The 13,780-nt window shown below is 40.0% G+C and overlaps 1 protein-coding gene across 3 annotated transcripts; it reads left to right on the top strand.

Moving 5' to 3' along the window:
* Window positions 1–2,299: 2,299 nt before the first annotated feature.
* On the top strand, window positions 2,300–12,620 carry LOC110045725 (uncharacterized). 3 transcript variants are annotated; one of them, XM_020751347.2, is made up of 2 exons: window positions 2,300–2,602; window positions 11,300–12,620. In XM_020751347.2, exon 2 carries the CDS (start codon window positions 11,449–11,451, stop codon window positions 12,205–12,207), a length of 759 nt encoding a protein of 252 aa, XP_020607006.1. In that variant the 5' UTR covers window positions 2,300–2,602; window positions 11,300–11,448; the 3' UTR covers window positions 12,208–12,620. The 3 variants fall into 3 exon arrangements, with proteins under 3 accessions (XP_020607006.1, XP_089149452.1, XP_020607005.1); XM_089293326.1 differs by lacking the exon at window positions 2,300–2,602 and adding an exon at window positions 8,351–8,371; XM_020751346.2 differs by lacking the exon at window positions 2,300–2,602 and adding an exon at window positions 9,819–11,112.
* The last annotated feature ends 1,160 nt before the right edge of the window (window positions 12,621–13,780 follow it).

Here is a 13,780-nt window from a genome sequence, read left to right as displayed (position 1 = left end):
GTTCTGGTGCGTATACAGCTGTTTCTAGAAAGCGTGCAACACAATGTCGAAAGGTATTATGGGTAATGGTGTTTCATTGTTGTTCGATCGATGCTCGTGGTGTTTTAGCGTCATTGAAGAAGACAACACAAACACGGGTATTCATGCCCTTTCCTTCGTTCTTACCGAAACACCATAAGCTTCAATCATGCAAGCCAAGATAAACTATCACTACTCATAATGCCTATCGGCATTGTTACGCATGGTTTTTACGCCTCTGTAGGACAACCTTTGCCGAAGCTGCAGTATTTCTTGCACTAAATCGGGAACAGACCAGCGCCCAAGACTTTTTGTCTCGTGTATCCCTCTTATCCAACGCTTTCACTTATTTGTAAGAACATTCCTTTCCACAATATTCCTTTTCACAAGATTTGAACTTTAGCATGAGTAGGAAACCACTCATGTAGTTCACGTTTCTAACGTCACAGTCGTCAAACAATGCCAGAGAGGGTTCCGGCATGTTAGAATCAATCAATCAATATATTTAACGTGGTCGGTACGCTTAGCTAAAAACAGGGGCACCCAACGGATCGTTTCGGTAAATTATCTGTTCGGAAGGCTTTTAATCCCCTCTGATTTTCTTGAGAGAATTGGCACCTCGAACTTTCGTGACATGAGAAATTTAATGTCTGTTGTTTTCGGACTGTTGAAAATGTCGTTTTGAGTACCGAAAAAAGGTCAGCTATCATTTTCGGAAAGGCGATAAGACCTAAGGTTTTCGGGAAATGGACAAAAAAGCCCTAATAAATTCGAGAATACTCATTTTCCCCTAGAATATCCGAACAGATAAAATTTTTTTAGTGCAACCTAAAATTAACCTACACAGCTTTAAAAGTACTCCAGAAAGCCTAAAACAGCATCTAACAGCATTAGAGAGAAAACGGTCGTTGGGTGCCCCTGTAAAAAGCTAGTTTACAGGTACGCCACGAAAAAAATTAGCTAAATTGTTGTCGTGTTACGTTTTTGCCAATTTCAACAGTAGCAAAGGGAAAATTTAATTACTCTCTCAATTGTCAAATGACTTGAATACAATTTCAGTGCATTCTTTAAGATTTTGGCATGTCTCTGTCTCTTATAAGTCTCGTATAACAAGGTTGAACCGCCCTCCATCTCTCTGACACCTCCCAATTAATTAACAGGGGTTGAACGAAATATTCACCCTTGCCAGGTCCGGAGTTTTGATCAGAAAAAATGCTCATACTAATAATAACTGGCTCATCATAACTGGCTATAAAATTTTTTGCAATAATTCTTGGTTCTCAAAGAAGTGAGCAAGATTTCAACTACTGCAAATATTGATTTAATGTTGAAGCAATTGCTTGTTGGGCAATTTTCATGTATGGTCACGTGATTTTTAATTACGAATAAGGGAAACTTTTGATCAAATTAATGGACTTGGATGAGCGAATTTTGTTTCCCAACAGATAAAAAAAAAACAAAGGGTTATTATTAACTCGCAGAAATTTTCAATCATGTTGAGGAACCGTTAAGTCAGTAATCTCTGTAGAGCGTAAAGTCTTGCCAGTAAGATAAACAGGAAACGGGACAAAGAAAGTAAGAAAAACAGGAAACTCGAGTTTGTTTTGTTCTCAAAACAATGGCAAATGCAAGTTAGCTAGTGAATATGTAGTGGGAGGTCTGGTTCATGGTTAAGGTATATACTTGGTTTTGTAAAGGATATGAACATGGACAACGAATGCACGTCACACTGGAACTTTGTTGAAGGCAAAATGATAGTGCTTCGCTTTTGACAAAACGCCAAAAGGTTTTCTGGTTCTATAATTACAAATATAATTTGCACTAATACTCGCCATCTAACAGGAAATGCCTTGAATTCATTTACTTGATAGTCTCGAAAAGACAATACCTGAGCCTTTTAATTGGAGTTATGGAAATGCATCCATAAAGATTTAACTACGATAAACCCTAAATTGGGCGCAAGACTACGAAGTCTGCTAAACATTAAACACGCATTTTCTAATGTCTCCCTTCTCCTTTAGAGTCGAGACGAGCTGCGTTTGCACCACACCTGATTACTTTCAAAACTCGTTCGGAAAGCTGAGTTGTTTACCCGTTTAAGATCTAATGATAGCTAATTTACTTTAAGCACACAGCACCTACAAGGTTAGTTTTTTAAGGCAATGTTTTTCGTCATCAGATACGCATGGAAAAACTTTGACTATATGGTATTTTTAGACACCGGTTAAGGTGCATCCTGGCTAAACTTCGTTCACAGATAATTTGCGTGATTAATGCGCGGGAAAAGTCCGCCTCTCAGTACACGGCTTGTCTTTGTTCACCGAACTTCCGGTCGAATAGGGCTCTTTGTGGCGAAGGTCCTAACTCGCTGAAACAAAAGTCTCCTAACTTTTTATGTCATAATTAGGCAACCAATGAATCGATCAAGTATTGTGCGAGTTGTCGTGGGTTAATCACTGCGAACGAACGGAAGACTGCACTAGTCCAAAAGCCTTCTGTAAAGTTTTCTAACTGCTTGCAGAAAGGAGCGTAGCCACTTTATATTACAGTACCCAGATAAACAACCAAGCAAGACTTACGCAAGGTAAGTTATCGAAGTCCTTATCTTTTTTTAACCGTGAAATTTATGCACTACTTTGACCAAAGCTGCAAAGAAAGCGCAACTGATCTTCGTAGACGCGAAAGAGCGGAAATCTGGTGTCGTTTGGTCGGTTTTGTGAGACCCAAAGTCCATAACCATGTAACAGATTTTGCTTATTGGGTGGCAGTAATGATGAAAACGTTAATCACAGATCACGCATGCAGGGCAGACGCACATTTTACCAACTTTGATGAAAGAATAGAGGTTGCATAAGATGCAGCCGGAAAAAGTTCAGAAGCAGCAGCTAAATTCGCGTCACTAAACTGAGCTATCCCCGGTGAAGCCGGAGAGCCAGGGAGTGTTGCTTCGTGAACGAAACAAAATGCGAGGCTTTAAAAGCGAATAAAAACACATAGGTGTCATCAGTCAGAAAAGAGATATTTTCATTCTTCGAAAACAAAGAAAGAATACTTGAGCTGTATAGCAGAAAGAAACCCTGTGTCGAATCAACTTTTGCCCTTGGGTCGACTTTCAACACAATCACTAGCGGGATTTACATGAATTTAATACCTTTGCTGATGATAGGACAGACTTTTTCGCCGGTGTCGACGTACAATGGACATACAGAGGAATGGATTACCTACTCAGAGTACCATGCATACAAGCATTGCCTTAATCCTTTGATTCTAAGAAGGCGAGCCATTGTAAAGATACAGTAGGCTTCCAGTAGCTAGTCCAACCGTTTTGAAACGTTTTCGGTCATTAATCGTGAAGAAGTTACATTGTACCATCAAAGAGTTAGAAGCTTGGCCACATGCATGCATGTATACTTAGGAAACTGCACCCGCTCAAGCCTGGAAAACGCCTAAACAGTTCGTAGACTCTTTCGTACTGTTTCAGGTTGGATCGATTAAGTTAGCATGCTAACCCTTCCGACTGAAATGTCTCAGAAATGTGAACTTCTTCCGTCCGACGGAAATATCTAGCAGAGTCGAAACAGTAACTAATTTTGTTACTGACCGATATTGAGACGTACTCTAGTGTCTCTACTCGACAGTTCTGTCTCCGTTGATTCCATCAATCATCATCAGTTTATGACTAATTGCTAAACTGTATTGGCAATTATAGTACTTTCGTTTTTGTAGCTGAACACGCTGGCTGATAAAGAAAAAAAGTCGACTGACAAAATTCGCTTTAGGTGTGAAAGGGAAGTTAATTATGGCAGTAGAGAAAGGAATTGCGGACGATATTTTAGTAGTTAAAGAAGTTATACCGCCTCATTTATTCAGTAAGTTTAGAAAATTGCTTGTCACTGTTTATACTGATTCAATTCTTTTGCCAGCTAAACATTACTCTAACTGATTATTTGATAAAACTATCTATCAGCGAGAGATAACAATTAATTTGAGTTGCCGACAAAACTAATAAGTAATGTGTGTTGCTTTGGAATGGCCCCTTTTCGTGGAAATGATTTGCTCAGCTATGCAGTAGAATGGAATGTCGCCGTGTCCATTGGCTACATCAAAATCATGAGTGAGTGCAGCATGGAAACCACAAATCTGTTTAGATCTCGAAAACCGTCCAAGCAGGATGAACCTTTTCAACAGACCCTCGCAATGTTTACGAAAGCAGAAGGAGTAGTTGAAACTCCATTCCAGTCAAAAGTCAAAGCGATACAATTCTTAGTACAGTCCTATAGATATTTTCAGGTAATTGATAATAAGATCAACTTACAAAGCTTTCAGCAAATTCTCAGGCGATGTTAAGTGCACTTTAAGGACAGATACGCCTTTAACGCTACTTGTAGACGCCAGTGTTCTACATCTGTCTTTCATCATTTTAAACGTTTTGTAAGGAGGCAATCGTTGTACATGTTCCTGAACTCGTCCACACCCTAAAACGTTCCACCGTCTTCGAAACAGAGCAGTGTACGCTGTCATTTTTCACTGAACGTCTTTTAGCCATGGCTTAGTGGCCAAGATGGTTTCTTATCAATTTGTCATCTATATAGTCGTATAAGATGCGCTGGCAGTCTTTTAGCTCCTTTCCCCTTTTAGACTGTTTAAGTAGGCCGACCAGTCTTGGGCCCACGGAATACATGTTCTTGCGTCAACTGCTTTATCTGAGTGCCACTGAATTATTGCGTATTCCTTCACAAAGATAATTTTACAGAGCTATAGTAATTGACTGAGCGTATATCTAAGTAACGAAGACCTCATTTTCCCATAGAAATACACTCAAACTTGTTTTTAATCGGACAGACAGAAGTCAAGTTATGACAGTTTAAATCTCGTCCAGGCTAGATTAGACCATATTCATGGCATTCTAGTGAGTTATAACGGCCTTTCTTAATTGTTTCGGACGGGTATTTTTGACTGAGCTTCATCCGGTTTGAAAGACTTGTTTGCCTGTTATAGAGTTCAAACGGACTAAGTGAGCTCGCCAGTGCCCAAAGCAGTCGGAGAGGCCGAGTGTTTTCCAGGGATGGATTTTTTCAAGTTACAAAAGCTTGGACTACTTCTAGTTTGACTGATGTTTAAACCACACGAGAGACTATGATCTAGTCTCTTGAACTATTACAATTTAATATACACTGTAACCGAGAGACCTCGATAGAATGCGAGAGAAGCAAAGCGCAGAGGCAGTTAGTGAGATGCGCAGACTAGTTCTTGCTCAAGCCACTTCGATGTTTTACTTCCCATTGTTTCTGAAATTTATGATTCTCCTGGGTTATATTCACTAATAACGTAACCCAAGTATAGGCTTCTCGGCGTTTCCTTCCTTCAACGCTGAGTCGCTTAACATTTCCAAGTGGACTTTTTCAAGCCTTAGTGAACATTAGAGGGTACAATCTGTGCATATTTTGGGGTTGGGATATTTGCTGGGTACTGTGAGTTCTCCAGCTGCAGAAACGAGTGGGCCAGGTAGCTCATCTTGGTAAAGAAATCAAAGTGCAAAGGAAAATAAAAATGACTGCAACTTTTAGTTATATAATGCAAGGCGCTGTAGAGCTGTCTCTGAATATAAGAGAAACGTTGAAGCTAGAGAAGACATGTAAACAAACAAAGATACGTAAAACAGGTAGATCTGGGAGACATCAGACAGGAGGAGTCAAGGAAATAGATAAACACAATAAAGTTTAAAAACTAAATATGCATGTAAATTGTATCAGACATAATCCAGAGCTAGAGGGATCAACGCAGTTTTTAGCAACTGCAAAATAAAGTGTAAAATCGGACAGCATGGATATCAGACCTGAGCTAACAAAACAGCTAAACAAACAAACAAACAATCAGACAAACCAGCAAAATAGGAAAAGAAGTTACTCTACAGAAACGAGGTTTATATCGACGCCCATATATTAGACTGTATGATAGCCAGCTCTGATTATATTACTGACAGGGTCACAATGTGATAAAGAGACACGGGAATAGGCCAAAAACTTCAGCCAGACAGTTCGCAGTTTGCAGGACTGAAGACAACTGAAATGAATTAAAAACATTAATAAACAAAAGAACAATCAGTTAGAGAAAAGTCTATATATTCAGAGATTGAATTTAACTACTAAGCTACTAAAAAAGCACACACACAAACAAATAAATATCAGGACAAAACACTTAGACAGACAACTGATAAAAAAACAACAGACAGATAGAGGTAAGGAGATCCACAACAGAAGCTTGCAACTGCTGAACTGACAAACCAAAAGTAATTAACTATGACTGAAAAAATGTACTTTGGCTGTTGAACAACGTTAATTTACAATATACGAGTGGAAATAAGGTTGTTGTCATAGTTTAGCACCGCAGGTAAAAACATGCGTGCGGATTTGGCATCACTCTTTTACAAAAATAAAAAAGATAAGCAAGGAACTGCTTGTGTTCACTTTGGTTGTTCATTTGTTTACTTCAGTTCCACGGGCTACAGTCTGTCAGTCATAAAAGGTTCAACCAGAGACAGTTTGGACTTATTTATAATTACTTGACGACTTGTTAACCACACCTGTAAGTCCGGCAATATTTTAATGTCGATTACATAAGTCTATCTGACTGGCTGTTTCTTAACAAAAGCCCTGCCTTGGCTGTACGTCGTTGATTTCTTGTTCGTAGCTGTTTTTGACTGACATAATTCAATTTTACGGATACTTTGCTCGAGAAATCAGGGCGTGCCATGCGCAATTCGGTGTTTGTTTAAAGTCGGTACTAGAAAAAAAGAGCAAAGCAAATATCTCGAGTACTTAATGAGGACACATTGAGTATGATCACTGAGAAAGCTGTAGTGTCTTGGAGTGCCACCTTAACAAGCTCTGACAAACGTACGAACAAGGAATACAGAATCATCACTCGATTCGGTAGACGTTACACAAATTCCCTTGCGTGAACAAGATGTTTTAGAGCCAAAGGAATTTGTTTAAGTTTTGCTCTTGGGTTGCGGTGAATATCGTTGCGATAAATCTCCTGTGTTTGATAATCCAATATGCCGCCGGTGTTTGTGTTACAAAGCCAGTACAAATCTGGTACTCGACATCTGTTCTTAACTGTGATAAGACCCTTAGTCTTTTAACTTCTAAATGAGGCGATTACTTGACTGGCAATGCCTTTGAGACAATCAAAGTCACGGAAACGATTTTCGTTTGACTCAAACTGCTTTAACTTCTACTGAGATCTAGATGTACTGAGTTGTGGAGGTTTTACTGTTGTTAAACTCACGAGACCTTAACAGAAATCAAGACCATGAAAGAATATTTCCTAACTCAAGTTAGTGGCAAAAAGTAAGAATTCTGCGGCAGCGAGACAAGTCCTTCAGCGGCTTGAACGACAGACTGATCGTCGACACAGCCATGCGCAATGCTGAGAGAACTCATTAGAAGCAGAGATCAGTGAGAACAAGAGAAGAGAAAAAGAACTTTAACCTCTCATCTTAAGTCGTCTTTGCATTACGTAACGCCTGATCCACTAAACTACAAGGGCACGTCTTCTGCATGTTACTTGATCATGTTTCATACCATGGAACATTCTATAAACTTTAATCGCTGAAAAAAATTTTAAGAACTTGAAAATCCGGAAGGATCGAAAACGGCAGTACACAAATAAGTAACTTGATAAAATAAATCCTTTATATCAACTAATTAAGACGTGCTATGAAAACGTCTGTGGTGTATTAAAAAAGACAAAAAATTGCTTATTTCCTGGCCTTACGTCGTCGTGTTAAGAAAATTGTCCATGCCTTGTCTACTTCCTATAAACACTTGTTTTATCGGATGTTTTATGCCACTTATCTCCTCGTCAATAAGCTTCCACTTTGTGTTGATATGAATGAAATTAACTGCCTAGTTGTATACTGGCTTTGCAAAGATTTTGAGTTCAATCTGTATTACCCTACACGATCGCTTTTAATTTTGTTCTGGCTTCACGGATCTCGGATTAGATATTTCAGTGCTCACTTATCATAACCCTATTCATGTCTTTTTCAATCCAATTTGTTTTTCCTTCAACGGGTTCTTCTGAGCTATGTCAAACAACATTTTGAGACAACTGGCTGTAGTCATGCAGTTACAATAGATCATAGTATTTTTCAGTCTGGCAAGTTTTAATGTCATCGACTTAAATTATACATGTAAATCGACCTCTACAGATCCTTAAAGAGTGTTATCTCTCTAGAATAAAAGGTTAAATAAGAATAAAAGGTTAAATAAGGAAAAAAAATCTTCCAAACAAGCCCAAGACACTTCTACTCTTTCAACGTAAGAAACTGAGACAGGCAAATTGGCAGGTTGGTTTAATGATGGTCTCAATAGAGCTCAATGTCTATTTGGTTCTTTATCGTGCACGAGTCTTCCAATAGAAAATTAGGATTAATTCACTGGGTTATTGAATACGCACCTGGTATTTGTGCTCTGGGTCGTGCATAAGCCAGGTATCACCTTTGATTTACAAGAAGAGGAACATTTCACAGGATATTCGTATGACTAGCCTGTATAACTATGATATCTATCTAAATAAGAAATATATCTCGTACAGTTGTGTTTTTCTTATTGAAGGCGAACAACAAAAGTACCAAGTGGCTCTATCAGTGGCGTATGCTTCCCACTGATTCCAAAATTCTTTCATTTCGACTTTCATTTGCAGTAAAAGAAACGATAAGTATCGTAAATGGTGAAAGATATTGAAATGAGTATGAGAAAACACGCGAGAATCGGCTTTAATGAAATCTTCACGTCGGTAGGGAAAGCCTACAGTTTATCTTTTTTATCACCAATTTCTCTGTCTGTTCGTTCTCCAGAGAAAGTTGTTACCATAGTCTGGGTACCCTGTGTACCCACAAATAACGAAAATAAAATTTGCATGTTATTTGGTCGGGCGCTTAGTGTATCACGCACAAGCAATTATTATTTTACGCTCCCCGCGGCTCTGAAATTACGATTCATCCAAACTGTCATCCCAGTTGATTCATAAAAGCCCCCCATGTTTGCTGAATCAAGTTCTGTCGCATTTGGTCGCCTGAATTTAATTTGCTTGTGTACACACAGTGGCATTCCTTCGCAGCTCAGCTTCGCGGAGACGCAAAATAATTGGCAACGAGATTGCTGGCGTTAATTCAACGTCACGAACCCCTAAGCAGGTGTTTGTTTTGAAGGAAAATAGACCTATGGACAAAGCAGGAAACCCCTAACAAAGACGCGGACACTCTTCTTGAGCCATAATTACATTTTGGCACTTTCGGTTCCTTTTGAAGTGCAAAGGACTCGGTTTTTCGGCAGTTTTAGAAAAGAGATCGGCCCGGTTGAAGCAAAATCTGTTTAAGAAGTCTACGATCACGTTTAGAAAATTGCATTAGGCTCTAACCTGATCGAAAGTAAATATCTCGAAGAACGTACTGGAAAAAAGCGAGAAAGCTGACGACCGGAAACTATATTGTTTATGGAGATGCAAATGTGTATATTGTTCTTTTTCAGTTGTGAAAGTCAAGCAATATCGTTTTCTTTGGTTGTTTGAAAATGTTGGTAAATAACTGGACATTTCCTAAACAAAATTCCTTTTTCTCTTTCCCAAGTCAAGGAAAGAAGGATTGTAAAGGCTTAGTTGCTTTCCCAAACGCTAGCCTTAGAGCAGATCTCAAGGCATCTAATATTCATACACCCCTCCAGGCCAATACGCCACTTTCAAGTGTTGGGTTACCGGACTTGAAATGACGGTCTGTTCTCATCTGCATGCGCCTGACTTGAAAGCGCTCCACCAGATGATTAAATCTATTGAAAGTTGACATATTGGATTTTTCTAATTTCGCAGTCGCTTTTCTCGAGTGCTTGCTGGTTTCTCGACAGACACAGTTGTCAGCTTAAATCCCATCACACAAATCGGAAACTAACATCGGAAGTGAAGGGTTTTGATGGCATAGTGGTTGATGTTCATTAAGGGCGACTGGAACCCCCCCAAACGTGGGTCATCAATTACATCCATATCAAGTGTCTTAAAGGCTAGATCCAGTCCTGTAGTTTCTCTTACCGCACGTACAAAGTAAAGAAAGAAATACAAACATCCAACCTCCTGTCGCCGTCAAACTTGATCGCAAAATTAATGCAAGAAAAATGTTTTCAAAAAGTTGACAGCTGAAAGGAAAACGCGTTGTTAACTGAGAACCCTAAAAAGAAACGCAAAAATCGACGAAAACCGGTACAAGACTCAACTGAACCAGCTCGCAGGCAAGACATGATAAACCTCTCTGGATTTTTAAGCAATTTGCAGAATATGTTTAGTATGTTCATTATGTAAATCTAAAGACACACGAACAAACCCTTTGTCTGCAGCCTTTGTTCTGACCAGAATGAAACCGGAAGTCACATTGAGAGAGACTGTCTTCAGCAAGCAATATGGCGTTTTAATAAACAGATAAACAGACTGCACTGCGAACGTGGAAAATTTCGCGATCGGTATTAGCTATACATCAGTCGAAGGTTTAGAGTAATCCTAAGGTACACGGGTTGTCGTTTTGACCGTTTTTCCTTACCACGCACAACGCGAACGAGGAAAACGTAAATATCAAGCGAAGCAAATCCAGCGAAGGGGCGTGTTAGTGACGTCACAAATCACAATAACACAGATATGGCTTTAGTTCGTGGGCGGTGAATTGCATTAGCTCGTTTTGTGGCTCAAGGCAGTCGTTGCATTGTCAACTCATTCGAGTGCTCCACGCGTGTCCTACAACGTTGTCATCGATCGCTCGCAAGCCGTGAGCCGTTACGAGCAGGGTTGAAAAATTGTGCTTACCCACGCGGGCCGAGCCGAAGTGTAACGCGAGTTGGTATTATCTGCTGGCTGAATGGATAAGTTTACTGGCCAATGTCTCGATCAGTAAGAATCCGGACTACTGGCGGAAAAATTCCTTCATTTCCTGCGCGTGCTGGCAGTACATTGGCAACACGGAACTTTTGTTCGATTTCTCTGGGCATTCGAGAACAATCAATCGTGCAAGTTTTCAATTAGGCGACTGAATCTTTTCTATCTTCGGTGTAGGTGAGAAAAACTTGTATATTATTTTTCTGCGGGAACTCCAGCTGTATGGCCTTCACCTCTAGCATTCTGATACTATATATAAACTGTATTTTGATTAACGTAATGTTAATTGATGAAAGCTTTATTCATGTTCATTTAGTCCCAAGGGTTTTCATTTGCTCAACGTACTTTGGGTTTAATTTTTCAGATCGCCTGTCGTTCTCTCGCTCGCTGTGGCCATATGATGGCGCTCGGAATTCATTCGCTGGATGTGGGTGACTTCGAGGACGCCTGATCCCGGCGAAATTAATCCAAATTGTTTTACGAGACGTCCATTTGAATGGGGATCAATGTTTGATGGCGGTAGAGACAGCGGTCACTCTTCACGAGAACCCACTGGAAAAGACAATTGTTTGGGAGAAAAGGAGCGTGGAAAACGACTCAAAACATCGCATACGACCACAGAATACTATTAGCAAAATTGACACGATAGCGAAGAAGGATGAATATCACTCCGATTACTGTGTTATCGCGGCCGCTACCAAGCGAACGTCGGCTACTACACCTCGCCAACCCATCTTAGTCGCGGATCGTGACAATCGACTCCGTTTATCGACACCCGCTACTAACAGGACGTTCAACGCATTTGTTAGGAGGCACACGGGAGGAACTTTACGCGCTCCACCGTCACAAGTTGTAACTTCACAACCGCGACCCACAGGGCCGGCAACACCGGTGCAATCGCGACCGATGTGTCGCGGTAATGTACTCCAATGCAAACATCATGAAGATGACGATATCAAGTTGTTTTGCTGTAAACGGGACGTGGACGTGTTAATCGACTACGCAAGTTGTATGTGCGGGGTCAAAGCAGTGTTGTATCACTGCTCAAAGGATTCCTTCAATGAAGGCAGTGCGGCAGAACACCCGTGCTCCTGCGGTCCCCCTCGTAAATCTTGCATCGGTAGATGGGGGTGCTTAGCGGCTTGTTCATTCTTTCTACCTTGCCTCCTTTGCTATGCACCTCTTAAAGGATGTTCTGAAATATGTGTATGTTATAAAAGACAGAAAATTGCAAGTAGGCAGCGACAAAGAAGACCCAAAGATCCCGTCTGAAGTGTCAATAACAGTGCGGGGCCCGGGTTAATTTATAATTTAGCTAAGCGGGTTCGTATCGAGCTCTCAAATTGAAATTTGTCTATCAAATACATATGCCTTATTTATACCCTCCTTGTAAATATCAAATTTGTTTAAAGAAGGCCTTCTGTTTTATAACTGTGATAGTCAGCGCATAATTATGCGAAGCTCTCTGGGGAAAAATTAAATCCTTTTACCTTCTGTTGTCAATAACATTGGCTAAGTAGCCGACTTGATAGTAAAGTTAGAACAGCGTTTTCCTGGTAGCCATTTTGTGGCTTTTCTGTGCAATTTTTCCCCAATTGGATTCTTCGACACTATTTCCACAAACTGAAAAATTGTGTACATGAATTTTCTCAGAGATAAACAATTAAAAATTCTTGTACAGTTTACAGCGTTTGATGGTTAGCGTATACACGTCTTTAACTGTTACTCAACTCCCGCGCAACGGAGTTTGTATCGCTCAAAACAAATTGTGAACGCAACACAACGATATTCTTTAAGCGTCGAATGCACGGTTTATAAGTGATAAGCTAGAATTCACAGTGCTTGTAGTATCGGGCTTCATCGGCGCTAAGCTACAAGTAGTAATATCAATATTCAAGGACTGAAGAATCCTTCGTATCGCTGCACAGCATGGTTAAATCTCGGAAAGAATCACTCTTGTTTTGACGGGCACGGGGTGACTCGGGTCAATTTTTTTCGCTCAGAGATTTCCTATTTAGAATATTGATTTGCTTCTTTTACATATTGAGCTCTAAGGAGATGTGATTTTTGTCTCATCCGGACCGAGCCCTCTATCAAGTTTCTATAGACATTTATCACAGCCCACTTGCTGATATTTTCTGTTAAATGCATGTGGCTTGAGATCGCGGCCCTGTGGCTCGGCAATAAAGATTTTCTTCGCGAAATCCGCAAACTTTTTCGCTTGGAAAACCCAGCCAGGTTTCTAATTCTTAAATTAGATGATGGATATTCGAGTATTTTATTTATTCTGTTGATTTGCCCAATGCGAGGCGCTTTTCGCAGTATTGCTAATTCCAAACGAAGTGCGAATGTTTGTTGTTGTTGTTTTATCCTTTTGTTTCGCAAAGAGCTCAATAAGATTTGTAACTTTGGATAAATTATTTGGGAACTTAAGTTATTGCCTAGGCCTTTGCTACTGGGGCGGCTGGTGGCTAAACAAATTCCTGACTTATAAACCGATTAATTGTGGTTGAAATTTCTATCGCAACTGTCAAATTTAAGCCAGCAAGAAAGAGCTATCACATGATGGCTAATGTTGCATTCATTATACTGCGGAGAACGTACGGACGCGCGCACTTTGCTACGTTAGTTAGAACTTACTACTTAAAGTTATCGTGTTTTGCGGTTTTTGAGAAATCCATATTCATGACACGAGTTCACGATACCCTAAACTTCATAGAGGTCAAACATGCTGATTGATGTACCTAATTACCTTTCGCTTCTACCGAGTTCAGGCAAAAGACGAGTTTAGGAGACTACACATAGAACAGACAACGGGCAAAGTTTATCCTCACCATTTTTTTAA

Source organism: Orbicella faveolata, unplaced genomic scaffold (assembly GCF_042242905.1).
Source record: "Orbicella faveolata isolate gen_17 unplaced genomic scaffold, um_ofav_v1 contig_1, whole genome shotgun sequence".
NCBI lineage: Eukaryota > Metazoa > Cnidaria > Anthozoa > Scleractinia > Merulinidae > Orbicella > Orbicella faveolata.
Note: the sequence above shows the minus strand (reverse complement) of the source record. Positions and strands in the feature narration are given on the sequence as shown.

Coding starts and splice junctions, on each gene's coding strand:
- LOC110045725 (XM_020751347.2), top strand. CDS start 11,449: ATGGCGGTAGAGACAGCGGTCACTCTTCACGAGAACCCACTGGAAAAG.